General features: G+C 34.6%; 6 protein-coding genes across 8 annotated transcripts in view; 4 read left to right on the top strand and 2 right to left on the bottom strand.

Annotated features, from left to right (window-relative positions):
- The first annotated feature begins 1,117 nt into the window (after positions 1–1,117).
- LOC145740608 (anoctamin-6-like) lies at positions 1,118–7,763 on the top strand. 3 transcript variants are annotated; one of them, XM_081996202.1, is made up of 17 exons: positions 1,118–1,598; positions 1,667–1,857; positions 1,921–2,040; positions 2,661–2,751; positions 2,962–3,167; positions 3,225–3,382; positions 3,461–3,551; positions 3,608–3,734; positions 3,791–3,961; positions 4,015–4,158; positions 4,246–4,412; positions 4,472–4,599; positions 6,527–6,679; positions 6,978–7,030; positions 7,081–7,183; positions 7,240–7,418; positions 7,480–7,763. In XM_081996202.1, the coding sequence occupies exons 1-17, from the start codon at positions 1,440–1,442 to the stop codon at positions 7,657–7,659; spliced, it is 2,421 nt and encodes an 806-aa protein (XP_081852328.1). In that variant the 5' UTR covers positions 1,118–1,439; the 3' UTR covers positions 7,660–7,763. The 3 variants fall into 3 exon arrangements, with proteins under 3 accessions (XP_081852328.1, XP_081852330.1, XP_081852329.1); XM_081996203.1 differs by lacking the exons at positions 1,118–1,598; positions 1,667–1,857; positions 1,921–2,040 and adding an exon at positions 2,053–2,626 and having other exon boundaries at positions 2,687–2,751; XM_081996204.1 differs by lacking the exons at positions 1,118–1,598; positions 1,667–1,857; positions 2,661–2,751 and having other exon boundaries at positions 1,955–2,040.
- Positions 7,764–7,938: 175 nt separating this feature from the next.
- dare (NADPH:adrenodoxin oxidoreductase, mitochondrial) lies at positions 7,939–14,221 on the top strand. Its single transcript, XM_081996226.1, has 7 exons — positions 7,939–8,122; positions 9,804–10,004; positions 10,058–10,214; positions 10,274–10,489; positions 10,548–11,001; positions 13,592–13,702; positions 13,807–14,221. Exons 2-7 carry the CDS (start codon positions 9,820–9,822, stop codon positions 14,082–14,084), a joined length of 1,401 nt encoding a protein of 466 aa, XP_081852352.1. The 5' UTR covers positions 7,939–8,122; positions 9,804–9,819; the 3' UTR covers positions 14,085–14,221.
- LOC145740629 (U3 small nucleolar ribonucleoprotein IMP3) lies at positions 14,160–15,611 on the bottom strand. Its single transcript, XM_081996245.1, has 5 exons — positions 15,330–15,611; positions 15,167–15,274; positions 15,008–15,111; positions 14,777–14,952; positions 14,160–14,265 (listed from the first exon to the last, which is right to left on the bottom strand). Exons 1-5 carry the CDS (start codon positions 15,464–15,466, stop codon positions 14,245–14,247), a joined length of 546 nt encoding a protein of 181 aa, XP_081852371.1. The 5' UTR covers positions 15,467–15,611; the 3' UTR covers positions 14,160–14,244.
- Positions 15,612–15,615: 4 nt separating this feature from the next.
- Positions 15,616–17,306, top strand: LOC145740618 (RCC1-like G exchanging factor-like protein). The gene is made up of 2 exons (XM_081996228.1): positions 15,616–15,724; positions 15,791–17,306. The coding sequence occupies exon 2, from the start codon at positions 15,853–15,855 to the stop codon at positions 17,197–17,199; it is 1,347 nt and encodes a 448-aa protein (XP_081852354.1). The 5' UTR covers positions 15,616–15,724; positions 15,791–15,852; the 3' UTR covers positions 17,200–17,306.
- A 1,812-nt stretch (positions 17,307–19,118) lies between these two features.
- RpS23 (ribosomal protein S23) lies at positions 19,119–20,986 on the bottom strand. Its single transcript, XM_081996250.1, has 4 exons — positions 20,843–20,986; positions 20,302–20,461; positions 19,423–19,621; positions 19,119–19,239 (listed from the first exon to the last, which is right to left on the bottom strand). The coding sequence occupies exons 1-4, from the start codon at positions 20,844–20,846 to the stop codon at positions 19,171–19,173; spliced, it is 432 nt and encodes a 143-aa protein (XP_081852376.1). The 5' UTR covers positions 20,847–20,986; the 3' UTR covers positions 19,119–19,170.
- Positions 20,987–21,101: 115 nt separating this feature from the next.
- Positions 21,102–25,809, top strand: part of fzr (fizzy and cell division cycle 20 related) — a 38,801-nt gene continuing 34,093 nt past the window's right edge. The window contains exon 1 of the mRNA XM_081996218.1: positions 21,102–21,910. Within this exon, the coding sequence (XP_081852344.1) occupies positions 21,548–21,910 (363 nt within the window). The 5' untranslated portion in view covers positions 21,102–21,547. The remainder of the gene's footprint in view (positions 21,911–25,809) is intronic.

The raw sequence follows: 25,809 nt of genomic DNA, 5'->3' as shown, positions 1-25,809 counted from the left end.
CAAATCGATTAGTAATTGATTTGCTATGAATCACGTCACACACAAACAAGGAATTGTTCTTCTATGAATGCGCTTATTTTGCAACAACAATCGATTGCTCGGTGGTTTTGTCATTAGTAAGTAGGAACTGTCAGTTATTTTATTGAATTTTAAATATTTATTTTATGCTTTTGTTAGCCGCTTGCCGATCGGAAAAGTAAAAAATGTCGTTTTAAAGTTTAAACTAATAAAATAATTAATTTTAGTTACTATACTATAGTCAAATTAAAACAACACAGATTTACCTTTACCTAAGTTTTAATCTGTAGTAACATATAGTCACATTTTTACCCTTTGAGAATGACGTCATGCAGGTGAAAAAACACGCATGTCTGGAATTAGATCACAAGTTTTAACCTACAAATGCTTTGAAAAATTAGTGTGTTCAGAAGTGACTGATGATCAAGTGCCTTGAAAATCACATGATCATGAGAGTTTCAGTTTAATCATCATTCATTCAGTGAATAGGTGTGCTTGCACTCACTTAAATATCTCTTCTACTCCTAATAACATAATACCTATATTATTAATGTTCATTAATAATATATTATGTTATTGTGTTGTGTTATTGTGCTGTGCACAATAAAGCGAAAATAGTAATTTGGCATACCAACATTACCAACTTCTTTGTTTTTCATAAAAGCGGTTATTTTGGTTTTCCTGACCGACATTGTCTTAGAAATGTTGGTAAAATAGGAGTCGTCAGCTGGAATTCCAGCCTTTTTCATTCGGCATAGGGTAGCAGTACTCACTTTTAAAGCCTGTGATGCTCTATCATACACATTGGAATAATCAATTGGAATGACATCTGGAAATTGTTTCTTTTCGTACTCCAAAAAAAGCAGCACATTTAGAATTAGCATTTGGGCTTGCTCATTGTAGCGCAGCATTTTTATACCTTTGATATTTGTTTATATCAAAGTGACAGTAAATGTCAACGTTTTTAATTTGACAGAATGAATGATGACAAAACTAACAACGTGCCTTTTTTGCTAAAATTGTTTATTTCATATGTTTGATATGCGAGAAACAAAGATGTGAAAAAATGACGTCATTCTCCAAAGGTAAAAATCCGACTATAGTCCATCTTGTTTTATCAGGATGAGTTAAAATGAGACAGACATTGTAAACACTCTAGTAGGTACTTCACTGACTCCAAAATACGTCTTTTATGTAAGCTCTTTTAAAATAGAGGGTACATTGATAGTATTCAGAATGTTGACACCAATCGCATGTGACCACTTTAAACAACAATTATGTAAAGAACATGTGACATCCAACAAAATATAACATATGTTGACACAGCGGCCATTGCTTGAAATATGAAAATAGGTTTACCAGTCAAAGTGAACAAAATTGATTGATGTAACAGTTGAGCGATTGAGCAAATTGTTTAAAATATGCCTCACCCGACTTTTCATGACGGTAGACGCTCTATAGATTTTGTTCTAGTGTATAAAGTATCAGCTTTGGCTAAAGCTAAACGTAAAAAAAGATTCAAGACCCTTACAATTGCGTTGAAAGCGTTAGGCCTTCAACTGGAAATGTCACATTTTACGGTAAGACTACCCTTTTTCACTTTAGAGACCCGCTGGATGTGGTCTAGTCGCGCTCATGGATATTTCAGGTTAATCCTGATATAGTATTTGTAAAAATTCACGCACCTGATGATTATGTAAAAATATACGCTGAAATATTCGACATCAATTTGGCTTGCCAGACTTTTCAATACCGTCCGTTCATTCGGCCATTTTTGGCATGCATGGAAACTCCTTTGACTTTTCCAAACTTAAATAGCCCACTCTATGCCAGAGCACCGTGAGTTTGATCATCAGACGCTTTAAGCTATAAAGCAAAAAATAATCTTACCCACTTCACCAGAGAGTCCGTAAGTGGGGATATACCGAAAACTATCACATCAGCAGAACGGATAATGATAGTTCACCAACTACTTTGCAGAGTTATATGGGGAGAGAATAAGTCAAACTACGGGATAGCTAAGTAAAGTATATTTTGTTCTTTTTATGACAATTTGAAAGTTTACAATGTCTACCTGGAACGGATGTAGCGTCATTTGACATGACTAACTAGCGACTTTCAAATTACGTCACATCTTGTTCGACATTCTGACGCATGTCAGTTATAAAGCTTTTCTTCATCTTTGTTGAGACTTAGATACGTCATTTGACATGACACGTCGTAATTTGGCAAAACCATAATTTGGCCTGTCAAAGCCTCTGCTCGCTCCGTTGAGCGTGAAAACGAATGCTGCCACTATGTAATTAGATAAGTGTCAATATCCTTATTTAACACACTACAAGACTACATCCTTTTTTGACTGACAAGTATTTTGTCAAAGTTGTAAAATTTCCATATTGTCACTCGGTATCTGCAGAGTGTCTCTAAAAGGTCTGTACAAAATCATATATGACATATTCCTAACATCAAAATAAGCCGATTTAAAGCAACTTACATTAGTCCGAAATTGCTCCGTTTTCGAGATACAGAGGGTAAAGTTAAAAAATGAAAATATATATTTTTTTAAATTTTTTTTACAGATCTTTTAGAGAGTATATCCACGACATTGGTAAATGTTCATTCAGTTATTCAACCTTTTTCAGACTTATAAGAAGTAACATACTTTTAGATGCTTATCCTTTACATGATGGAAATTATGAATTTACAGTGTCGGGACCTTTAAATGATCGACAGGTAGCCAAATATACTTTGTTTTTGGTTTAATATGATGTATATGATACCAGAGATACAAACGTCGGTTAAATGGATGATTAATAAAGAAGCTATTGTAAAGCAAAACTTTTCCAATCATCTCACTTTTCAGCCTCATAATAATATCATTTTAAACTGAACACACTCTGTATAACATTTGTGTCCCATAATGACTAATTATTTGATTGGTAGCTTTTAGCAAAATTTTGGGGTTCATTTAATTGCTTGTCGAGAGTACAACCCATAAATTTAGTGGAGCAATACTTTGGAACGGAATACGCAATGTATTTTGCTTGGCTAGGCATGTACGTTAAGTATTTAATACCCGTCGCCATTTTGTCAATTTTAGTTGTTACTTACGGTGTTGCCACTGTGTTTACATCTTTGAACCAATATAGGTATACGCTAAGGACTTATAATTATGTAATTTAGCTCATGTTTTGTGTTAATTGCAGTAAATATGTATGTCAAAGCAATATAGTTTTGTGCCCCAGATGTGTTTTCAGTCAATGTCCGATGGAACTGTTAAAAAATTCGTGTTATATGGCTAATGTTTCTTATATCTTTGATAATTGGTTTACAGTAATTTTTGCTGGGATAATAGCTTTGTGGGGTAAGTCAACTTCATATCTAAAAAATTTTCCATGCATTGTTGCCATAGCGTAGGAATGACAACAATTTACCATTTTAGCAACCGTTTTTATGGAAATGTGGCAAAGAGAAGAGTCAGTTCTTGAACTGCAATGGAACTTAACCGACTTAAAAGAAACTATAGTTTTAAGGTATTAAACGATTGACAGTTGAGTGTGATAGAGGGTGGTTTGTAAATCATTTTTAGACCAGAATTTCTGGAAACAACCACTAAAAAAAAGTATTCAGAAGCTACTGACAAGCTAGAACCGTACTTCCCAAAAATTCAAAGTGCTTGCAGGTACACTCTTACATTTGCTTCAGTAATAATTCTGGTGAGTTTTATTTCCAACACCACACAGCGTAGTTATTTCTGTTATACCATTTACAGCTTTTCGTGATGTTGTTGGTCACTTTTGGAGTTATGGTCTACCGCGTAACTATTAACGTTGTTTTGATAAGAACAACCACAATGCCTTTGATAACAAACAAATATAGCGCAGTAATAGCTTCGAGTATGGGAGCTGTGATGTCAGGACTGTTTATATTTATTTTCAAATCGGTTTAATTTTTGCAAAAATTGACGAATTTTTTATTGATACATTTTCTAATTAGGTGTACGAAAAACTGGCCTTAGTTCTTACCAATATGGAAAACCATAGAACCCAACAGTCCTATCACAACGCGTATATCTATAAAAGTTACGCACTGGCTTTTGCCAACAATTACACAGCGGCGTTCTACATTGCTTTCTTCAAAGTAAGTTTTTGTTCGTTTTCATAAAAAATAAATTCAGTACCGCCGAGGAAATGAACCACGACTTCTTGTCAAATTGTTTGATTGCAGGGAAAGTTTTACACCTATCCTGGTGATCTAGAGCAATTTTTTTACTTGGGGGGCATTAATGTGGACGTCTGTGACTCAACAGGCTGCATAACTGACCTGGCAATCCTTCTAATAATCATAATGATCATTAAAGCCAGCTTGAGTAATATTACTCAAGTGGTTTTCCCGTAAGTTAAATCCAGATTATATTGATAAGTTTATGTTTAATTGGGTTTTGGGTTGATAGCAAGTTGCAGAAACTATTTAATAAAGCAATGACAAAAGTTAAAAATCCGACTCTTCCACAGTGGGAACAGGAATATTTGTTAGCAAAAACTCAAGAGTTTTTTATTACCGAAGAATACATGGATATGGGTAAATCTTTTAATCAATTAGTAACAATTCTGTTGTGTAATAACTGAGTGGACAATTGCTGCCCTTGCCACTGCTACCGTCGGTCTATTGTGGTTCACACATAATGATCTCTTCAATCATAGTTCACTCAGAATATCCAGGTCGTCCAGAAACCGGATGATCTTTCTGGGCAAGATGTTATCCAGATGGTTTGACTTGAGTGTCTCCTGTCCAAAAGCGAGAAACCTGGATCTGGCGAGAGTCGGACAGCAGCATAACAGGTGCGCTGCCGATTCGTCGTCTTCCATGCACCAACGACATTCAGCATCACCTGCCATGTCAATTCGGTGCATGTGGGCCCATAAAACTGGATGATTCCTATGATTCCTATGTTCAGAGGTGGATTAATACATCAGGCTGATGATGATGGGCCCTTACATGGCAATGACCGGTTTAGAAATTATCAATCCAAGTCTTGGACGGGCCATTCATAAACTCCTTGGAATGGACCATCCCCGGCGTTCTCAGCCATGAGCCGGAGTGCTCTTTGATGCACCACTTTGAGATGATTCTCTTTGATTCGGTCTCACTATGAGCAATACCGATCAACGGTCAACAGTCCTCTGACACTTGTTTTGTAAATGTAAATGACTCTAAGTTTCTCTAAGAGTGTTCAGTGCTTCATTTCATAACTCCTTCGCTCCAAGGCACCCGACGAAAGGATCGGTACTGCCGCCTCGCTGTCTGTGAAGCGTTTTATCAATTTTCACCAGGATGAAGTCGGAAGATCTCCGATTATCCTTCTAGAGCAGATTCGATAGGGACAGTTCCACCTGGAGGACCGTTGGAGTGCTGCCAAGTCTCCTTTTTAAGCGGATGTTCACCTTGTCGTTATAATAAGCCGCGCTCCTGACTCTGTTGGGGATTTGGAGACGTCAGATATCCGCTTGGATGAGATGGTCAGCACTCTCGCTACTGGAACAATGATCCTCTAGCTTGGCGTTCTAGCTGCCGTGCCTGGAAGGATGTCATCATCATCAGAGGCTCACGATTTAGAATTCATATAGTGCTACTCGATGCTCCATGTATGCCGTCAAGACACGGGTAGAGTGATGTAACTGTAAAGTGGCCAACCTCCCAACCCAAGAGGAAGCAGCTTGAGGAGGCATGTTTGCGCGGACTTTGGCATCGCTTTGATCGCCCCCGTGATACTTAAACAGACCTGTCTTTGTATTGAAGACAGTTTATTAGCTGCGGTGCTCTGGAGACTTTTGTTGTACCAGACTAACGCACCGTAGGTCAGCATATACCCAAGATTTCTTATAAATACTTCTGCATTTCCATAGGAAAACTTTTGCTTTACTCTGACTAGACTTTCCAAGTGCTGATACCAAGTGAAAGTTCTATCAAGAGTGGTAAAAAAATGGTATTGCTTCATCAGATAAGGCAAGTGGTCAAAGAAATACCAGCTTTCTCCTACTGATAAATGGTATTATGACTGTTTTGCAAGGATTTACCTTAAGGTATTCCTTCGCGCATCAGCTTTGGTGATATTGAGCACTTCCTGTATTATTGGCGTGCACTTGCCGTCTAGTCCTCTAATGAGGATAGTCAGATCGTCAGCATATAAGCTTGAACTTTGACGTTCCACAGTGAGAGTCTGGCCAATAGGTCGTCCACCATCCAAAGAGACAAAACGTCTCCCTGCGGACAATCTCTCGCGGGAAGAACCTGACTCTGCGTCTCGAACGTCACGATCCAACCACACATTGCAGTGTTTAGTCTGTTGCAGAACTTGCCGCTGTTTTATTTTATTCTGTGATTCACATGAATGTTGCTCAGCAACACTTTTAAACAATATCCTACTTCAAAGTGAATATGCTACTTGCCCAAATACGACTTTTCAAGTTCAAGACCAAAAGACCAAATTTCTATTTTTTATTTACAGTCATTCAGTATGGATTTGTAAACTTTTTCATAATGGGTTTTCCGCTGGCGCCAGTCTTAGCACTTATAAATAACGTCATGGAGCTGAGAGTGGATGCCTCAAAAGTGACCAAGAGCTACAGAAGACCGATACCGTCAAGAGTTGCCGGTTTAGGTTAGTAGTACCGTTTTATTCTATTTATTAAAATACGCTTTTGTATTACCAAATATATTCTTGTATTACCAAATATTTCTTCTATTTCTTACAAATTGAGGAATAGTCCCTCAATAATCCAGTGTTTGTTAGCCCCATATGACCTGATCTCAAAAAGGATACTGATGGAGCTACCCCAGTATCACAAAATGTTATACAATACATAGCAGCGTATAAATCCTCCAAATTAAATAAACTGTTATATTTTCCACATTTTACACCTTCTTTATAGATTTTACTAACTTGTTATACTTTCTAGGTGCCTGGTTTGGAATATTACAGGCTGCAACATACATTGGAGTTTTTACTAATGTAATTATATGCAACATTTCCAGCCTGAATCATCAATATACAATTTTCAGGCTTTAGTTATTGCATTTACCAGTAATTATATGGAAAGATTGCTGTTTAACTTTTGGTATGGCACTTTTCACAGTGATGTCTATCTTAATCAAACGTTCTCAGGTATACCACTCCCATAATAATTTACACTTGAAATGGAACTGAGTGTAAACAATTAGAATTTAACATGGAAGATTTTGCGGGACCAGACGATTCCTTACAAGACAAATTGAAAATTGCAAAAAGCTGTTTTTACCAAGGACGCAAATATCCACCAAATCATCCTTTAAAATACCAACACAGAGAAGACTATTGGTTCAACCTGGCTACGAAATTTCTGATTGTAGTAATTTTCGAAGTTAGTTTAACGAAACGTCTCAGACTGGAGTCAATTATTCATACCACTTTTTGTGATTCAGCACGTTATGGTCACCTTGAAGGGGTTCGTGGCGTACGCCATCCCTGACGTACCGTTCTCCGTGAGGCAGCAAGTGATAAACCAAGAGAAAAAGGAGAAAAAAGCGAAAATGGTCATGCTTAATGAACGATTCCTACAGAGAGTGAAGGAGAGATCCGTTGTGCCAGATTCTGAATTCTGAGACTACAATCATCAACAAGTGTTCTTATTGAGTTGTCATTATTTTTGGTTTAAATTGTTATTGTTGTTATATGCAAATAATATAAAATGTTTAGTCAATAGCAATAGTGCGACTGCATTTGGGAGAAATTTTTGTTTAAAAGCGTTTTTTTATGCTTTTACATAACTATTTTCGAGCTGCAAGAGATGCCTGGCTAAATGCCCCATAAAAAAATTAAAGAAGAAGAAGAAAAGTAGTAAACAAAATTTGACATTTCACGTTGACAATTTTGTGAGGTTATGTTTTTTGTTTACGTGTGTGTTTTTAAAAATTTACTATACAAAAATATGAGTTTTTAACTTTGCTTTTAACACAAATCATCATTGATCCGCAGATTAGATTACTTAACTTAAGTACTTACTAAGCACAATTAATTTATCAATAACATGAACATATTTGTCGTGTAATTGTTGTTCTATCTTTGGTAAGTGCACATCATTTGGAATTTGAATTTTTACCTTTTATTTAATTTTTTTCTAATTTTTTTATGTTCAGGATTGATGACATCAATTAGTGTCCTTACCAGTTACAATTTCCAAATTGATTACTAATTATGATTTTATTGCCTGACCTTTAAGTAACAGAAAACAAACTGTTTAAAAGCCAGTTTTTGGTATTTGTAAAGTGATTTGATAAAGTTGGATTAGGATTATTTATTTTTATTGTTAATAACAGAAAATTATTGTAAAATAAAAAATATAACAATTTAAGTATGAGTAAAACTATGAAATCATTGTAATAGAGATTAAATATTAGGAATACAACACCTCACTGTTGTCACTATAACTTTTTGTATTTTCTGCTGGATTTTGTGTGAAAAACAGAAAGACTGCAATATTGAATCTATGCAAGGGTGTCCCCAGTGGTGAAAGGTGCAGAAAAAATGCTACCACAAATTCTGAAGGCTTAAATATGATGATATAATCCAACTTATCTCAGTACAAAAGTCAATGATTTTGGAGATACAGGGTGTCAAAAGTTCAGTTTCATATTAGTTTTTTCTAATTGGTGTTTTACTAATTGGTGGATTGTCACAAAATTTAGTTAAGAGTGGTTTTGTGGGGGTGAAAAATTCAAATCTGCTCTCATTTCCCTTGTAAAATGTAGAGCGCTCCACCTACAACACCTTGTACACATTTAAAACCAAATAACTTTTTTGAGTAGCCCTGTATTTCATTTTTCAATAAAGACTTATATTCTCCAAAAAGGTATATGTGGTAAGAGTTGATTTGGGCAGTCATTTTTGCGATATCAGGATTTAATATCCAAATGATGAATTAAGGAAACATATTGGAATTGACGTTTTTGTAGACAGGAAAATGGAAGTCATTTTGAACATTTGTTTAAAGTTTTTTTTTTATTAGATTGTCCACCTTTTTTAGATAAAAGACGTCAATGATTAAAAAACTTTATTGAAAATTGAAATACAGGATTAGTCAAAAAAGTTATTTGGTTTTAAATGTGAACAAGGTCCCTCTGCATTTTACAAGAGAAATGAGAGCAGATTTGAATTTGTGACAATACACCAATTATTAAAAAAAAAATAAGTCAGAAAAACTAAAACCAAATTGAATTTTTGACACATATTTAAGCCTCCAGAATTTGTGCTAGTATTTTTACTGCACCTTCAGGACACCCTGTATAATTAAGGTTTAGCGCTGATATATAATCAAAAATGCCTACACTATTTATTAAAACAGGTCTTCAATTAAGTCAACCAGGTGCAAGAAATCAAACAATTATCTATGTTAATATCCTCTGTCCAAGGTTTTTCTATACTGGTAACACTTTTCCAAAAAAGACCAACTGCTATTTTGCAAAACTAAGCAAATAATTCTTATTGTGTTATTTTTTATTAAAATACATAGTTTTCTTTCTACCACCATAAACTTTTATGGAATGTACTATAAAGATGAAAAGTTCTCAGTTTATGTGAGGTTTGTTTACCAAAATAACACTTCTGAACTACTGTAGTTTACTTCCTATACACTATTTAGAACCCTTTATACTTTCTCCTTTTACCACTTTCAATACAGTAAATTTGTCAAAACACAAAAAAATGGTCAAAATCTTTTATTACTTATGTATATTATTTTTCATTACAGACCTAGATTAATAAACATGCTAACCACATTCACAAGAATATCTTCTAGATATTTATCTCAAACTGCTACCTCAAAACCACAAATATGTATAGTGGGAGCAGGGGCGGCTGGATTTTACGCCGCCCAACATTTAGTCAAAAAACTGACAGACGCTCGCGTCGATATAATTGAAAAGCTTCCTGTCCCATTTGGACTAGTAAGGTCAGCAAAAGTATATCTTTAAAACTTGCATGCTAATTTTAAAGAGTTTTCAGATTTGGCGTGGCACCGGATCATCCGGAAGTAAAAAATGTGATAAACACTTTTACTAAAACTGCCGAACATCCTAACGTGAACTTTTTTGGTAACATTGAGTTGGGCAAAGATGTTTCACTGGATGAGTTGAGGAACTTCTATCATGTTGTTCTGCTTGTAAGTCTTAGAAATCAGACATCAAACATATGCCCATTTAAAGAAAAGTTTTTGTTTAGACTTACGGTGCGGAGCAAAACAGAATGCTGGGTATACCAGGGGAGAATTTAAAAAACGTAATCCCAGCTAGAAAAATTGTGGGATGGTACAACGGCCTGCCTGGTGACCAAGACTTGGACATTAACTTGAATGTTGACAGTATGGCTATAGTAGGTCAAGGCAATGTAGCAATGGACGTGGCAAGAATTTTACTCGCCCCTATTGATGAATTAAAGGTAAATAGTGTAATAGCTTAAGGTTATTTCCCTTTGACTAATTTAAACCATCAATTAGGTTACTGATATCACTCAACACGCTCTCGACCGATTATCGGAATCTAAAGTAAAAAAAGTGCACCTAATCGGAAGGCGGGGACCTTTACAGGCCGCTTTTACTATTAAAGAACTGCGCGAAATGTTGAAACTAAAAAACTGCAACACTGTATGGAGGCCAAACGACTTTAAAGACATAGGAAACGACACGATAGCCAAATTGGCCAGGCCGAGAAAACGCATCACTGAACTGATGTTAAAGTCAGTTCAAGAACAAAACGAATCGAAAAATGGCAACAACGTATTCAGCCCGATGTTTCTAAGATCTCCCATTGAAATTCTAGGCAAAGAAAATAACGTGGGAAAGTTAGTTTTGGGGGTGAATTTGTTGGAGGGAGACGATTTAGCCAATCAGAACGCTCGTTTAACTGATGAAAGAGAAACTATTGATTGTGGACTAGTAGTTTCTAGTATAGGTATGTGTTTGTTTGTTTTGTATTTTTGTCAGTTAGTATTATGATTGGTGAAGTGGGAGCAAAGTACAACATTTTTCTATTTTTAAAAATTTAGACAAGAGAAGCTTGGGAATCTTACAGGCATGGCAATGTTGCCATTATAAATGTGGGAAAAAGTATCTAAAACAAACCAATTTCCCTAGTTATTAACATTCTGTAATAGAAAATGTCAATAAGGAATATTTTGTCTTAACACTAAGCAAAAAAGCTAAACCAAGCAAAAATCTTCTGAAACAACAGCAATATCATCCAGAATATATCTTGAAACTGAAGATGTCTACAAGAGTTATTTTATATGTAAAATTACTAAAACCTTGCATATTCTTTTTGTAACATAGTTATGTCAATAATAGTTGATGTGAGAACAAAATGTCAAATACAAAAAATGTCTAGTGTGTTTCAGGCACATGATAGTGATAGTTAAAAATAGTACAGGGTGGTCCAGTTTTAAATGTCAATAATTCACTATTCAATAGCCAATCAAAAAATAAGTTGACATTGCTGACCATGCAGTCTTTCAAAGTTTAAAAATCGGTTTCTTGTCATAACTGTCAGACCGTTGGAGCAATTTTGATCAAATTTGGAACAAGTACTTATGAAATTAATACTCATATGTGATGTTAATGATGTTTGTCTGTCCAAAACTGTCCAGTGGCGTAGATACAGAAAGATGGTTTTCATTTTCGGCCTATTTCAGTAAAAATTACAGTTTTTTTACTTTTCTTGTTCAGTTTGAAAAAATAAGTAGGTCAGGTTATCTAATTCTTATAAAATTATGATTTGAAACTTTGCTTACGAGATATTTGAGTTATTAAGTTCAAAGACCCAAAACCCCTTAAAAATTGTCTTGCAGACAGTGAAAATTGACTTGAGAGGCTTCTTTGTAACCAGTTTTCATAGTTTTCCCACAAATTCAAAGACTTTGGTCTTGAAAATTGACTTGGAAACTGTGAAAATAGACTTGAGAGGCTTAAAACCGTCTTTGTAGTCAGTCGTCATAGTTTTCAGACAAGTTGAAAATTGACTTGTAGACTTAAAAAATTATTTTCTCTAGAATTTTTTACTACAAATTCACACATTTAAACTTTGAAAATGGACTTATTGGACATAAAAAACTGAACCAACGAAAAGTGACATCAGAAACTTACAATTTGCATTTGAAGTAAGTTTTCATAATTTGAAAACACATTTCAATATTTTAGTCTTGAAAATAGTTTTAAATACAGGATATTGACATTAAATTCATGAAAATTGACTTGAAGACTAACTTTTCAAGTTTTTTTACTTTGCTTTTCATTTTCTTAGAACTCTGGACAATTTTTAGGGATTCAAAACTGTTTTCAGCTTGGAAAATCGAGTTTCAAGACTATTTTCGCCAAGTTTTTGACATAGCAGACTTAAAAAACAATTTTTACATTATCCATAGGCTTAAAAATGCCATTTCAAACTTTGTCACTATTAAATTGACTTTTAGACACTTCAATGTTAATAATTCAACCATTTCTTAAAAATCTAGAGTTTTAGTGCTTTAAAGCCGATTTTAGCCTAAAAATAGAGTTTTAAGGCGCTTCTCAATCCTCACAAGGTTTTGACTTATCAGACCTGAAAGCTTGTTTGTACACTGTCCATAGTCTTGAAAATGTCATTTTAAGCCTTTTCTGCGCGAAATGTTGAAACTTTTCACTATTAATTTGACTTCTACAATAATCAGTGCAACAAATTGGAGCATTTCTAAACAATTTGGACTGTTTTTAGTGTTTTAACACTGAAAAATCCAGTTTAAAACTATTTTTAATAGTGGATATAGTACAAGTTAAGTTTCAGACGCTTTAGTGATAAAAGTAAAACATTTTGGCACAATATTAGTCTTGAACACTATTTTTTAAAATTTAAATAGTCCGAAACTTTAATTTGGACTGTTACCAGTGTTTAATTGAATTCTAGACTTGTTTCCTTTTTATTAAAGTTAAATCAAGTTTTCTTAAAGCAGGTTTTACACCGCACTTTGATGTCAAAGAAATTCATAAATTTATTCATGAAGCTGCTTCAAGGACGAATTGTATCAGTGTAAAACAAAATTTTATGTCAATAGTGAGAGCTGCAGAATTTAATACAGTATTCAGGATGATTATGAAATTTCAAAATAAAAATATCAAAAATACCAGAAAAACAAGTAGAAATAATCTGTAATTATTACCACCTAAGCACTAAATTCACTTGATTTGGTTGGTCAAACTGTTTTCATTGACAGCTTTGACATAAAACTTTGATAAGGGTAAAATCAAATCACTTTATGATCCAAGAAGTTCAAGAATTTATTTGAGGCATAAAATTTGATAAAATAAAAATAAAAGTTTCCAATTTCTTTGAGTTAAAACTTTTGGTGTATAACCTGCTTTAGACAACTTAGGCAGACATTGTAGATTTTCAGATGTTTTCAGTAGAAATTTTGACAGATTGTACAATATGGTAACACATATGAGTGAAAAGAATATTACAGAATTTAAATTTGGTTACAAATATTTTTGGATTTCTATTAAACTAATTTTAGGATACAAAAGTGTGCAAGCTGACAATGCAATTCCATTTGACACTCGTAGAGGAGTAGTACAAAACACTGAGGGTAAAGTTGATACTGGTTTATATGCTTCTGGCTGGTTGGGTAAGAGCAAAACCACTATTCAAGACGTAAAGTAAAAATAACTTTTTAGACTAAATTATCAGACTACATAAGTATAATAAGATGTTTTTGCAATTTAATTTTAGGTACTGGACCAGTCGGCGTAATTTTGTCAACAATGTCCAACGCTTTTGGAGTAGCTGAACGTATAGTACAAGACTTATCAAGTGATACCACTCTAAATGTCACTAAACCTGGTTTCAGTGAAGTTAATAAAATATTAAAGGAAAAAAACGTACAAATAGTGGAATGGAAAGACTGGGAAAAAATTGATCAGTATGAAGTTAGTCAAGGTGCAAAAGTGGGAAAACCACGCGAAAAATTGGTTGATATTGGAAAAATGCTTGATATAGCTGCCAGCTAATATCTAAAGAATTTTTCTTGTGTTAGACTAATTAAATTAATTTGGTGGGGTATTATTTTAAGGTCAAAAACAAAATAAATTATTATAAGTTTATATGGTTTGTTATGGAAATTTTACTGATATATTATTTTTACAAATTAATGTAGTTTGTGTCACATAATTACACTATAAAGTCATCTCTCTGAAACAAAATAGTAGGAATTAGATTCCTTTCAGAGGCATTATGCAGGAAATCAATTTTATAAACAAAAAATAAATATGAATGAATAAATAACACACACTTGTCTCCCCAATACTTTATTTCAGCCTTCTAGGAATAAGGCCCATTCAACTAGTTTCAAACATATAAATGTCCATCTTCAAGAGCTTAAGGCTTTTTACAAGGACCTATGTTATTATAGAATAAGTGAATTTAAAAAATGGGGATTTTATTACCCCTATTTTCTTTTTTTCAGTTATTCTATAATAACATGGGTCTCTGTCTCTCTCCTTGTAAAAAGACAGCTGGCACATTGATTTGCAATTTAAACTTCTGAAGGACATTTATATGTATGAAACTAGTTGAGCAGGCCATATTCCTTGAATGCTGAAATAAAGAATTGTGAAGACAATTGTGTGTTATTCCTACCTTTTGTATTCATTCAACTCCACTGACCAACTTCTACTTATCTTTTAAAAATAAATATAATTACCAGTCCATTGTACTCCAGTACATGTCTTCTAATCTTGGAACTATCCACCCATGTAACAAAATCTTCCAATGTCCTTGTAACTAGAAATGCTGGATCTTTCACCAATTCAGGACCAACTCTGACATGTCCTTGTTCCAATAATTTTGTTGCTCCTTTTATGCTTTCTGCCATTTTGTCTGTAATCCATTTGTAAATAAAAACTTCAAGTGAAACTTTACCAACACAACTTACTTCTAACCATTACAACTGGCAGCCTCCTTCTGCAAAAGCAGGAGGCTGTAACTTTTTCTGCTAAACTTAAATCCCACCTAGTTGGAACCAGTCCCATCACATACCTAAAGAAAATTAAACTTTTAGTGATATTTAGTGGTTTACGCCAGCTCAACTTACAGTTTTTCTAATAATTGTGCACTAGCTTCAGTTCTGTAAGGGTCTTTGACATCAAGTTCCTTGATTTTTCTTGCTAGTTCTCGTATTTCCCTACTTAACTTGTTGTACCTACACAACAAAGTCATATAATGATTGGTCAAATTATTTAAGAAATTGTACTTACTTGGTGTAATCTTCCCGCTTTTGAATGTGGTATTTCTTCAGCACCTTCACTTCATGTAAATTATTGTCAACTTCCCAAGAAATAAAGTCTACTTTTTTCAACAGCTTTTGTTCATGGTATTTTAGTTTTCTGACCATTGTGGATGCTGAATGTGAGTTCTTTTAGATTCTCGAAGATGTGGTATTTATGTTTCTTTGTATTAATACTGATTTGAGTACTTAAACACGTTTTATATCACAACAAACTCAAAATTTTGCTGTTATGCATTGAATTGAATGAAACAAAAGAAAAGTGAGGTTATGATGTGTCATTTTAGTTACAATTCTTCTTTTCTCTTCTTTTTAGTTTTTTTTGTTGAGTTGTGTGCTGAACTTAACCTAAGTTTGTGTTTAGAGGTAATTTTCAAAATCAATTTTTCTTATTAAAAAAGAAACTAATAGGAATCTATTATAAAATTTTAGTTGGATTATTTGCTCAACAAATATGAGACTTCACCCATTACATCACTAAACGAAAAACAAACATGGCCTGTTTAAGCTCATGTCGAACCTTGCCAAAACTAGGAGCCCCTATATCTTTAATGAGTGTGAGGTGTTTGGGTGGACCTAAAAGAAAATACCCCATAAACCCAGCTCACGTAAATGACGTACCGATAAGCGAATTTAAGAAAAGCAAAAAAACCTATAGAAGATTGTTTTCATGGGGAAACATTCACACAGGTGCCCTAGGACTAAAAGGCTTGCTGGATAAGAACGTCTCGCTCGTCGAAGCCCCTAAACGAATGCCTTTTGCAGAGAAATTTGAAGTTACCACGGCCGCCGCAGGATTTGGTTTTTCCGCATTTGCAGTTAATAGTGATACAGATGTGAAACTTTATGGATCAGGTATCAACACTGATTCTCAGATTGGGTACCATGAGGTTCGTACTGGGCACCCTTTGGGTATAGTGTTTTATCCACAACCAATTTCTTTACCTCTTAAAGATAGTAGTTCAAGTGTGAAAAAACTCTCAGCTGGTAGGGCACATATGGCTGCCATAACTGATGAAGGTTTGTTTTTGTTGGGTAATAATGCCTATGGTCAGTGTGGGAGACAAATTGTTAAAGATGAAGACTACTCAAAAAGCAATCTAATAAACCATATAAAAAATATTGAGGATAAGGCAATTGTTGATGTGGAATGTGGACAAGATCATACAATGTTACTAACAGAAGATGGGGGTGTATATTCTTGTGGGTGGGGTGCTGATGGACAAACTGGTCTTGGTCACTTCAATAATTGTGACCATTTCACTAAACTTAAGGGTGATATTGAAAATGAATGTATAGTAAAACTGGCTTGCAGGTCAGATTTTGTTTTAGCTGTAAGTAACAAACATGAGGTGTTTGGTTGGGGTAACACTGAATATGGGCAAATTACATGCCCATCTGGAGACCAGCAATTAGCCAATCCCACTTGGGTTGAAGCTGTAAACCATTTAGGTGAAATAAAAAGTGTGGCCACTGCAGGTTCATTTTGTCTAGCACTCACTTGCAGTGGAGAAGTTTACTCATGGGGATACGGTCTGCTTGGTTTGGGTCCAAATGTAGAATTGTCAGTAAAACCTTTGAAAATTCCTGCTACTTTATTCGGCAGAAATGACTTTCAGCCAAACAGTAGAGTGGTTGAGATAGCTTGTGGTCTTAATTATGCAGCAGCTGTAACAAATTTGGGGGACTTGTACACTTGGGGACGAAATAAGAATGGCTGTTTAGGTTTAGGAAATAACAAGGACCAGTACTTTCCTTTTAAAGTGTCTTTAGGCGGAGTTGTACAAAATGTATTCTGTGGTATTGATCATACAATAGCTCTTTGTAAACCTTTTATTTAAGCTTAATTAAATGTGATTACTTATTAAGGTTCCAAAGATGTTTTCTAATATTTGTTTAATAAATTATGTTAAAAACCTAAGTATTGTAGGTTTGATGCAAAAGTCAATTGAGATTATTATGCATTTCACCGCATCTCTGCAGTCTGCATATATTTTGCATAAATTAAAGAATTTCGATTATCAATCATTTACTGTAAAAAATTAAACTAAACAGTTGTCAGAAAAGTATTGGCATAGACTAAATGATAAGTATAGACAAACAATGGCAATGGAACTGAAAATTAATTTAAGTAAGCAAGCAGCGTGAGATGGCACCACTAAACGCATATACTCGTAATTTTAAAGCCACAGACCTAGCAATTGCGATCTTTTGACTGTTGTCATCAGTTTTAATGCGGCGTTGTCTAGCTGACGAATCACATTTTTTGTTTTGTTTCTAGACAAAAAACAACAGATTTTGTGTGTGTTTTCTTTAATTATTGTGTTTCACTTCCTTGTATTTTTAGTTTAGTTATTTGTTGTTAGTTTATTTTTCATATTCATTAAGGGTTATTTTATACTTAATACATTATGAATTCCATGTTTAATCTTAAAACAGTCACGTAACCATTTGTACCTTAAAATGAGTCACGAAATTTAGATTTTAAAACTGAAAAAGGATTACGTAATCTTTAAAATTAAATTTAATTATTGAAAATAGGCACGTGACCCGTCAAATAATATTTTGTCATTTACAGTCACGTGATCTATGGGTTCCGTTTTGGCATTAAATAAGAGTCACGTGACCTTTAAAAATACAATTTCAGCATTGTAATTGTAAATCGTCATGCGACTTTATGAACTGTAAAAAGAGTCACGTGACTCTTCAAATAATATTTTTAACATCTAAAACAGTCACGTGTCTTTAGTAAAAAATATCAGTTTAAACTGAAAAACGAGCATGTGATCCTTTAAATAACATTTTGACATTCAAAACTGTCATGTGACATTATAAAATCCATTTTCAATCTTAAAAGAGTCACGTGGACTAAAAATTAAATTGTGAGTATTAAAAATCGTCACGTGACTATTTGCACATTAAAAGGAGTCACGTGACTCTTCAAATAATACTTTGACACCTAAAACAGTCACGTGATCTTAAGGATTTCATTTTGACGTTGAAATAATTGAAAATTTTGACGTGGCCATTTGCCCTGTAAAGAGGGTCACTTGCCTTTAAAAATGTCAGTTTAAACTGAAAAACGATTACGTGATCCTTCAAATGACATTTAAAACTGTCAGGTGACATTATAAATTCCATTTTTAATCTTAAAAGAGTCACGTGACCTTCAGGGATCTGTTTTAACGTTAAAAAAGTCACGGAATTTGAAAAAAAATAGTCTAAACATAAAAACTGTCACGTGAACTTAAAAATGATATTTTAATCTTACAAATAGATAAGTGATTTAGTGTATCAGTCTAAAACTAAAAAAACGGTCACGTGACCTTCAGGATTTTGTTTTGGCGTTAAAAAAAGAGTTTTGTGACTTTTAAAATAAATAGAATTTTTATTATCGATATTTCAAACCAGAAATTCTTATCTTTAGTTTTCAAAATACGAGTAATTTAACTAAAATGTGTTTGAAAAAATCAAGCTTTCTTACGCAGTCAGATGGGATAGCAAAAGAAAGCCGATTATAGAAAATACTGCAAAAGTTGGCAACTATGTCGAGCTGTATTAGCGCCATCTCTTAGAGTTTACCTACAACTGAAGCAGGGGATGGATATACATTAGGAAGCCCTTAATGGGTAAACGACATCCTTTTTCGGTGCTACTTTAACCACATTGTGCTGGCTGTCGGTACTTATCATTTAGTCTATGCTTAGGGTAAAGGTTGGGAGAGGATAGGACATAATAGTAGTAAAAACAATTGCAAGTCTAAACTTGATTTTTTAATAAAAAACCATGTCACAATTTTTTATACTTATATTTTAAGACCGTGGTCTTTCCTTCTTCTCTTTATACAGAGCCAAAAGGGATACATTGGCTACCTTAACAACCTGAAATAAACAAACACAATGTAGACAATATTTTTGACAAAATACCTTACTAAATACTAGAACTTTAATTCAGTCAAAAAAATTCAGTATAATCACTTTATGTCATGGGATTGGCTCTGAATAATTTTCATCATTACAAAATAACTCTTTGATAGATAAATTATTTGTTAAACTGTTCCTTACCTTAAACCTAACTCCGGGAATATCACCTACAGCATGACCTTTCCTACCGAAACCAGCAACCAGCACTTCGTCGTTTTCTTCAATGTGATTCAAACAACCGTCCCTGGGTACGAATGCTGTGATTTTTTTGCCGTTCTTGATCAACTGCACCCTCACGCACTTCCTAATGGCAGAGTTAGGCTGTTTGGCTTCAACACCTCTAAAAAAAAATAGCCACTTAGAATAACAACAGACTAAAAGGTAGTTTTGAAGTTTTTATCACAATAAAAACATTACTTGTTGCAAGAACTTCCAGTGTCGCACAGAATTCTCCTGTGATTGGCTCTTAAACAACACCATTCACAAGGAAATTCTGCGCAACACCCAAAAGCATTCTCTGATTCATGTTTAAATGTCCAGCACATATCAGAGTGGTTAATCCATCAAAAGGACTACCCAATGGTTCAGAGCTGGTGGTTTAATGTAGCATTACAGTGGTTGAAGTGCTGTAACTTAGACAAAGCACCCACAATATAACTTAATGCAAATCACACAATCTTGTAAAATAGGAAGGCATCAAGTCTTTGAACTCTTTTATCATTACTTTCACATTAGTTTGGTTTAGTTTCATGATTCATTGTATGGGTTATAAATTGCTGTTTAGTAAATTAAATTATTCCTTCATGTTCACATGAGTTTGTTGAAATTTGAACAAAGCATAATACAGTAAAAGTCGAAAAAAAAAACCTGAGTTATTGCACTTTTGTCCCAATTAATAGTAAATATAGGGAGAATAGTGAATATTGAACTAGAAATAAGGTTATATCCATATTTTAAAGACTATTTGCCAATTTACACATTGCAACACTAGACTTGAGCAAATAAAATGCAAAAACTTACACTTTTTCAAGTACAATACCCTTGGCATGAGAAGCACCACCAAAGGGATTGGCCTTCCATCTAGTCCCCAAATGGGCTTTTTTGTAGTCTTTGTCAGCCCATCGCTGATCTCTTCGGTGATTGACGTGCTTTCTGGCTGTCCTCAAACCACGGGGTTTTCCTAAAATAGAAGCAAACACTTGTAAAATTGGCCATGTATTTTTTCCCCCAAAGTTAAATGAAAACTTAATTTTACGCTGTAATAACGACTCACAAACTTTATTAATGAAAAAATCAGGCTGCAAAACACGAAAAGCACTGGAAAATGCCCGTATATTTTACGATGATTGAAGATTTAGGTAAAGTGGAGTAATTGCTATGAGCAAGTTGAATCTAGGCGGAAGTTTCGGGTAAGGAAAATCACCTTACATTTGGTAAGCAGTAAAGTAAGTAATTTGGAATTCACAAAGAGGATTTTAGAAACACTTCAGACTTTATAAACACAAGCAAAATGCATATTCACTACATAAAAATGATTAAAAATATTCGGCAGGACACTCACCCATGTTGACGATTCCTTGTCGGCAACGAAAAAGAAGTGACGACTGTTGACAAATGCGTGAAGTAAATTGTCGGCAGCCGTCGAAGTCAACAATGTGACTGTCAAATGTGAGTCGTTCAATCCCAGAGTCACGTGTCAACCTTTGTAAGATTCTGTGCTTATGCACGTGACAACTTCACTATTATTTGTTGAGTATCAGATAATCATTTGCTACCAAAACAGTGACATATTTCAGCTGTCACCTGCCAAGTCTAACTCAACGGCCATATTGTTTATTGAAGCATTTAAATTTAAAGCCCAGCTAAATGGTGGGGGCAATTGTTAATTAGTTTCTCAGGATAAAGTTTTGAGTTTGTTGTGGTATATTATCTATATGGTGAAGGGGGTCTTATCAACATCGGTTCCAACGTTATTAAGGGAGTTCCTGGTTGACATAGTTGCGCTTGTAGTAGTGCCTAGGTACCTAAAGGGGCTGTGGTCTTTAAACAGCTAAAATCAGGACTCCACTGACCCACACTGTATATTCGCGAGTTCAGTGTTTCCGCCCCCTAGTCCTGGTTGAATTATGCTTACATCTGACTGTCAGATTGACAGGAAAACAGTACCTGATAGTTGTCAGTGAAAAAGGGTACATTTTCCACTATGAGTGTCTCCTTAAACTGACTGTTTCACATTTACACTCAAGTTTATTCAAAGTAAGCCAACATGTCATCAGAGAGTAGTGATAACAGAATTCTCCAGCCCAGCAAGTTGAAAGTAGTGCGAAACCTATTTGATGTCAAACCCCCAGCAGTTGGAAACTATGATAGGTTCATTCCGTGCAGGGCAAACAACAACTGGGAAGCTAGTTTTGCTGTTATGCCTGACCCAAACAAGACCCCCCAGTCTGGGAAAAAGTCCAATCGGGAAAATGGTGAAAATAGCAGAGACTCATCAGTTTATAACATTTTGTTGAGGAACGAAATTCTGGGTGAGAAAATTGAAGATGTCAAGACTCAGTGTGATGATCGACAGGCTTTAACACCAATCAAAAGTAGAAACTTATTTCGATATGGCACACCAATAAAGGTAAGTGTTGTTTTATTATTATTTGATATTTCAGTCTACTTATGATGTAAGTTTTCTGCTAAACTAGGTAGTGTTAATGTTAATCCTACTACTTTAGTGACATTTTTTTTTTTGTTAAAGCAGAATACAAATTCACTATATTTGCACCAAATTTACCAAAAAAAAAAACACTGTCCTAAGGTGTACTATAGATGAGTGGGGTAACTCTAATGTTTTTGATTGTCTGTTGTTGAGTATTTTTATAAAAAATTTTTCAATTCAAATTTTTTCCCAAAATTAGTAAGACCTTTGGTAAGTAATTTAGCATTAGAGTCTGGTGTCTGAGTAAATCAATAAGCAAAAATATGAGTTTATGTAGGGATTTGGAAGCTTTTCATATAATGTGTTAATTGACCTTACTTACTCTATACATGGTATGACAGTTTTTAAATTATTAAGGATGGCTTATTTAAATTGGAACACACTGTATACAGGTGTGGTAAACTAAAACTGGCCATAAGCAAACCAATGTAATTGACAGAAAAACATTGATTATTGAATGTATGAGACAAAGATAGACAACCTTAAAAAAAGTCCAAGTGGGCTGAAATTTTACTGCAATGTTGTCGAACATATTTCTGAATTTGTCCACTAGATTACTTGCAAAATTAATAAGCTAGTAGGTACATGCCTAATAATTTCCATTTATTTGCGATAAGTGCCCTGTAACTTAGTGCCAATAACAAATAAGCCTCTAATCCAATGGATGAATTTAGATAAGTTTCTACCAACATTGCCTTGAAGTTTTGGCCTACTCCTATTGGATATTTTCTTATTTTTTCTGTCATTGTCTCATGCATGCAATTATCTATGTTTCTCTGTCAGTTACACAGTTTTCCTATGGGCAGTTCTAGTTTAAGTCAAGACAAAATGATTAGATTAGGTATCCAGTCAAACAACAACTTTTAAACTAGGTACTTACAGGAATATTACAGAACACAGCCATGAGAAAGGCAAATATTTCCACAAAATCAACATGAACTTTATTGCTTGCAGGTTACTGGTTACTTATTCCTTATCTTTTTGTTTAAAATTGAATTTAAAATGATGTAAAAGAAGGTAAACTTATGTCAAGTGGTTTTATTTTTATCTCTAGCAACATTAAGGTTTTTGATTTCAGTGATTTGTGCAAGTTTGACACAATATTTTCAGCTTTCATAACCATTTTTCAATTATCTTTTAAGGTGTTTTCAAGTTTCAAGTTTTGTTTTTGAAAGGGAATGTTGTGTAATTAGACCTTCATTAAGGTTTTGATATTGGATCATCAATAAGTCACTTGTTTGTTTAATTTTGACTTGAATTACAGAACAAACAAAATTCATTTCTAATAGTTCTAAAGTACATACCATTAATTATTCATTTTTACTAGGAAACCTATACAGTAGTCGTCCTGCTACTTAATGATTGTTGTGGTATGTAACTCCATTATTGTTTCCTTCATTATCAGCTTCATTCCAGGGCTATCATCTGATTTATGGTATTACTAATACATTAGTAACTGGAGATGTGTTGATGTTTTTATCTGTTGTCAGATAAAATTTGTTTGGTTCATATGGCATTAATGAGTAATGCCCAAAGTTGGATCAGATTACTAACCTAAGTTAAAGCAACCTATGGTCACTGTTTAATTAATTTCATTTAGTTAAACATATTTTTCTTAATTTGAGTTCTAAAAGTCTTGACCAATCACAAACTACCATTAATCTGGATTGTTATGGTTGACAGGTAAACCAAAAATCTTGAACTAAAACGTGACCAGTTTTCCATAGTCGCTGACAGTTTGGTGGTGGCCAAAACGGCATTAATATTCATAAGAACCCGTATTGCAAACTTAATGCGCATAACTTGCTTAATGATATCCACAAAAATTAATTAAACCCTAAAATATTCATTTACCTGAAAACTACAGGAGACTTGTTAATGTGGTTTTGATTAAGTTATTACTAGTTTAATTCATCTTAATTAACTTGGTTGTAGAATTAACTTGGTTGTAGAATTAACTTACTACTGTAAAGGGTTGGTAATTAGTTGCAAAAAAAAACTTAATTACACGCTCTTACCCTGTAGGAGAGAAAAGTTAGTTGCTACCAAGAATGAGAGTTTTATTGAATGAAATGAAGGGTATACATTAGACTTGCTACATGCTTTTAATCCTGGCTCATCAGCTGGAAAATCAGCTGGCTGGTTAGCGAAGTCGTTGTTATTTACGCTCCCCTGGTTTGTTGTGTATAGCATTGATAATTATTATTAAAATAATCAGCTGTAAAGATGATGTTTGTATTTCGTTTCAGTAGTTTTCGTGTTTTTTAATTTTAAATAAATTAAGTTTGGTAGTGTCAAAGTTTAGTTTCAACACACGTGCGTGTTGGTTGTTATCAGTCGAATAGAAAAAACTAAATAAAAACATTAATTCGTTAATTATTTTATAATAGTATTAATGTTATGGATATTTCTGCAATCCGTGCAGGTATTAAACGATAGTGAAGCTTCTTTATCAATGCAATTATTCTGTTACACCTTGTACCTTCTACTACATAATATGTTAGTCCTGGTCAAGAATGTAATTGCATATTATCTTTATTTTATCAAGGACTTGAGCTTTAATTTAATTAAGTTCAGTTCAAGGTTGTTTTTCGAGGGATAGAACGTCCGAAGAGATTTTGGTGTACACACTCCAGGTAATTTGAGGTATTATGAGGCACTGTTCCATTATTACGAAGTCTTTTGGCCATTATTAGGAGGCATTTTGAGATATTTTTATTAGAATTTTGAGCGAAATAAAGCTTCTTTCAACGAAATTTTGCGATATTTTAAGGAATACATTGCAGTAGACAGTATGGTGTATCAATACACATACAGTATGGTTGTTTCTGCGCTGCCTGACAATGTTTTATCTGTTCTCACCGATGCAATCAGCGCATCCTTTTCTAAGGCAGTTTTCCCATCATGTCTTAAGAGGGCTCAGGTTATTCCTCTTTACAAGTCGGGTGACCGCTCCCGCCTGGCTAACTATAGACCGATTGCCCTGCTTCCGGCACTAAGGTGCTGGAGAAGCTGGTCCAGAGGCGGATGATGTCGTTTCTGGAGCGTCATGAGCTTCTCAGCCCATCTCAGTTTGGCTTCCGGCCAGCGATGGGCACGAATGATGCTATCTGTATGGTCGCATGAACTCCAGCGATATTTCGGCCACGGTATTTTGCGACTTGTCGAAGGCGTTCGACTGCGTAGACCACCAGATCTTGCTTTGGAAGCTTGAAGCTTATGGCTTCCGAGCCGCTTCTTTGTTGTGGTTTCGCGGGGGTCATGGTTCTGGAGAGTTATTGTTAACTTCGGGTGTCCCTCAGGGCTCTGTTCTTGGACCTTTGCTGTTCTTGATATACATCAATGATATTGTTTCGCTCCCTATTAACGGACAATTCACTGTTTTCGCTGATGACGCGACCATTCTTTGGAGCGGCAAGAGTGCCGATTCATTGACTGCCACTATTGATGAGGACCTCTCTATAATCAAACATTGGTGCAATTCCAACTTACTGTCATTAAATATCAGTAAGACCAAGATCCTACATTTTGGATGCTCATTGCAGGAGATTTTTGTTGAGGGTGAGCCATTGTGAGCACCTGGAATGAACAAGTTTCTTGGTCTTATTATTGACGATTCGCTGAGCATGTGGACGGTCTGTGCTCTAGACTGGCGTTGGGTTGCCATGCATTGAGGGTAATCTCTGGCAATCTGGCTTACCATGTAGCTAGGAGTGCATACTATGCACTGATTGACTGCCATCTCCGCTACGGCATAGCTTTCTGAGGAGTTTGTTCTCGAAGCTGCTTCAATTCTATGTTTCTCCTGCAGAAGCGAG

The sequence above is a fragment of the Ips typographus genome, linkage group LG2 (assembly GCF_016097725.1).
Source record: "Ips typographus isolate SLU linkage group LG2, UJ_Ityp_2.0, whole genome shotgun sequence".
NCBI classification, from domain to species: Eukaryota; Metazoa; Arthropoda; class Insecta; order Coleoptera; family Curculionidae; genus Ips; species Ips typographus.
Note: the sequence above shows the minus strand (reverse complement) of the source record. Positions and strands in the feature narration are given on the sequence as shown.